General features: G+C 32.8%; 1 protein-coding gene across 1 annotated transcript in view; it reads right to left on the bottom strand.

The window, feature by feature from the left end:
- Nucleotides 1-2,845, bottom strand: part of LOC106881407 (uncharacterized WD repeat-containing protein all2124) — a 41,335-nt gene that overhangs the window by 23,904 nt on the left and 14,586 nt on the right. Inside the window, exons 6-8 of the mRNA XM_014931785.2 lie at nucleotides 2,601-2,669; nucleotides 2,190-2,258; nucleotides 256-439 (exon numbers count right to left, since the gene is read on the bottom strand). Of these exons, the coding sequence (XP_014787271.1) occupies nucleotides 256-439; nucleotides 2,190-2,258; nucleotides 2,601-2,669 (322 nt within the window). The remainder of the gene's footprint in view (nucleotides 1-255; nucleotides 440-2,189; nucleotides 2,259-2,600; nucleotides 2,670-2,845) is intronic.

The following is a 2,845-nucleotide window of genomic DNA, read 5'->3' on the forward strand; positions in this document are numbered from 1 at the left end:
GTAAATAAAATTTCTAAAATTTTTTTTGCTACCCTATAATTTATTAATATATATATATATATATATATATATATATATATATATATAGTAGTAAGGACTGCAGCAGCATCAACAACAACAATAGTAATAATAATTGCGACAACGATAATGAACAACAACAATAGCATCTACAATAACAGCACGAGTTAAATCACGAGGTGAAAAGAAGCGACAAGTATTGTTGAAGATCAGTTAGGTAAAGCAGGAAACGCTTACATTATCACCTGACTTTGGTTCAAACAAACATGCAGATGGTAAACCAGCTGTAACCCATATTGTCCTGTCTCGTGGGCAGTAGCAAATGCTGGATATTGGGGCCAAGAAGTTGTCTATTTTATGCACTTGGTTACCATCAATGGACCAGATTTTCACTGTTTTATCGAATGAACCAGTAACAATCCTATGAAATGCAACAAAGAAACAAACAAATAATAATGGTTTCAAATTATGGTACGAGGGCAGCAATTTTGAGGGGAGGGGGCTCACTAGATACCATCCATTCTAATAATTTCATTGATCGCGAAAGGCAAGTAGACCTCTGTAAAATTTTAACCCGGAACCTAATGTATCGGAAGAAATTCAGAAATGCATTTTCCCGACGCTCTAGTAATTCTGCCAGCTCGCCTTAATAATAATTAGGAGGAGGAGGAGGAGGAGGAGAAGAAGAAGAAGAAGAAGAGTAGTAGTGGTAGTAGTAGTAGTAGTAGTAGTAGTAGTAGTAGTCTTTTCTACACAGCCGGCAATTTTAGGGGAGAAGATTAGACTACATAGGTAGTTTACTTTATCGATCTGAACTGAAAGGATGAAAGGTATGGTTGAAATTGGTGGGATTTGAATTCAGAAGGCAAAAAGCCATATGAAATACCGCAAGGCATTTTGTCTGCTTTTGTAATGATGAATATATTGATGACAGCAAACTTTAAAGCAATTTTAGATCAAAACTAAATAATTTCTTGTATTCTAGCACAATAACTTAGTACTTTAGAAAAACCCAGATAAGTGAGGTGCAAATATCAGAGGATAAAGCAGTTACAAATCCTAGAAAAGACTACGTTCTAGTTGTTGAAAAGGTTTCCCGAACTGAAATGGTTAATGGAGTTTGTAAAATTTTTCAACAAGACAAAATACCTGATTTGAATTCCTTTTTAAAATCTTGTGTTTCCTCGGGAAACACAAAGAAATTAAATTTTAAATCTCTGAACGTTTAATCTAAAGGCTGGGTTATATCATAAGATATTTATTGATCCACTTTATGTTTGAGCACATTTGTGTAGTACTTTAGTTGTAAAACTACTATTATGAAGATAACTCTCATTATAGCAGCGAGAAGCTCTAAAGAACGTTGTTGCATCTGAAGATAATTAGGATATATATTTAACAACATCAAGGACAGAATTTCTTAGAATAAGGGAGAGAATTCTTAATGATTTAAAATAAAGTTTCATAAAAGTTTTGGTAAATAAAACTATTACTTTCTAAGTTAAAGATACTATCCAGTGAATGATTTAGGACAAGGCTTAGTAATTCTTAAATCTATTTCATTAAACAACTTTTTGAAGTCATTTATAAATGTTTAGTTCGTGACCGTTCATATTGCTTGAGACTATAAAACCATCGTCGCCATAAAAATCTTTTTGCATTGTAGGAAATTTTTTTATTTAATATGTTCAATGTATATATTTCGAAAATTTCACATTGATTCCAATAGAAAAATTAAACAGTTTTGATATTAAACAATGGTTCGTAAAAAAAACCGATATTTCTTTCTTTGCACTGTGATAATAATTTCAGATTCCGTATTCGGTAACTGGTATTCGGGAAACTTAAAATAAAACTCTGAGCAGAAAAAATTTTGATAAAATTCTACACTGTTTAACAGCATAAATTTAAAATGTTTGTCTTTAATAACACTAATCCGTGTCTTTACTGATTTACTATGGAACTATATTGGGAGAGAAATTGTACTTTTTTGAGAATCTAGAATGTTTGCTTTAACCTGCGTTTATATTTTCTAGAAAAATTGGTCTTGTGATTTTTAAGTGTAATGCACAGTGTGCGTAGAACTAAATATACATCTGCGTCGTCGATATATCTGGAATGTCTTTGGCTTCAAGACTAATGAAGTTGTACGTGTATATGCGTATATTTACCAGAAGTTGTTGTCACAATCCCTTGCAGGAACCACACAAGTAAGTCCAGCCTCGTGTGCTCTGTATTTACTTGAAAAAGATAAACAGAAATACGTTATGGGTCAAGTGTTTCTTGGAAGAGATTGACCTACAGAAGGAAAGATGGTGAGTGATAGCGATAAGAGGAAGAAATGGGGTGATGACAAAAGTGGTAATATTGATGGCATTGTTGTTGTTGGTGGTGGTGGTGATGGTGGTGGTGGTGGGTGCCAGTGACGAGGGCGGTATTTGTAGTAGTAGTGGGAACGATGGACTTAGTGAATGGTGACAATTAAGAACGAAGATGATAAACAACAGCAACAGCAACAGTAAGAAGACTAGAATCAGATTTAAGAAGACTTACTAAGAAAGATAAGAGATTTTATTACTTACACCACCAGAGGGCGTATTTTCATATCCTTTGTGTATGATAAATCATAAATGATTAATCTTTGATCAAACCTTGGAAAGAGAATGGTGAAGCATATCAATATATGGTATCGTAATTCAGAAACTGAAATGTATATGCATGTATGTAAGTATCTATCTATCTATCTATCTATCTATCTCTATCTATCTATATCTATCTATCTATCTATCTATCTATCTATCTATCTATATATATATATATACATATA

This window comes from Octopus bimaculoides, chromosome 15 (assembly GCF_001194135.2).
Source record: "Octopus bimaculoides isolate UCB-OBI-ISO-001 chromosome 15, ASM119413v2, whole genome shotgun sequence".
In the NCBI taxonomy this organism is placed as follows: Eukaryota; Metazoa; Mollusca; class Cephalopoda; order Octopoda; family Octopodidae; genus Octopus; species Octopus bimaculoides.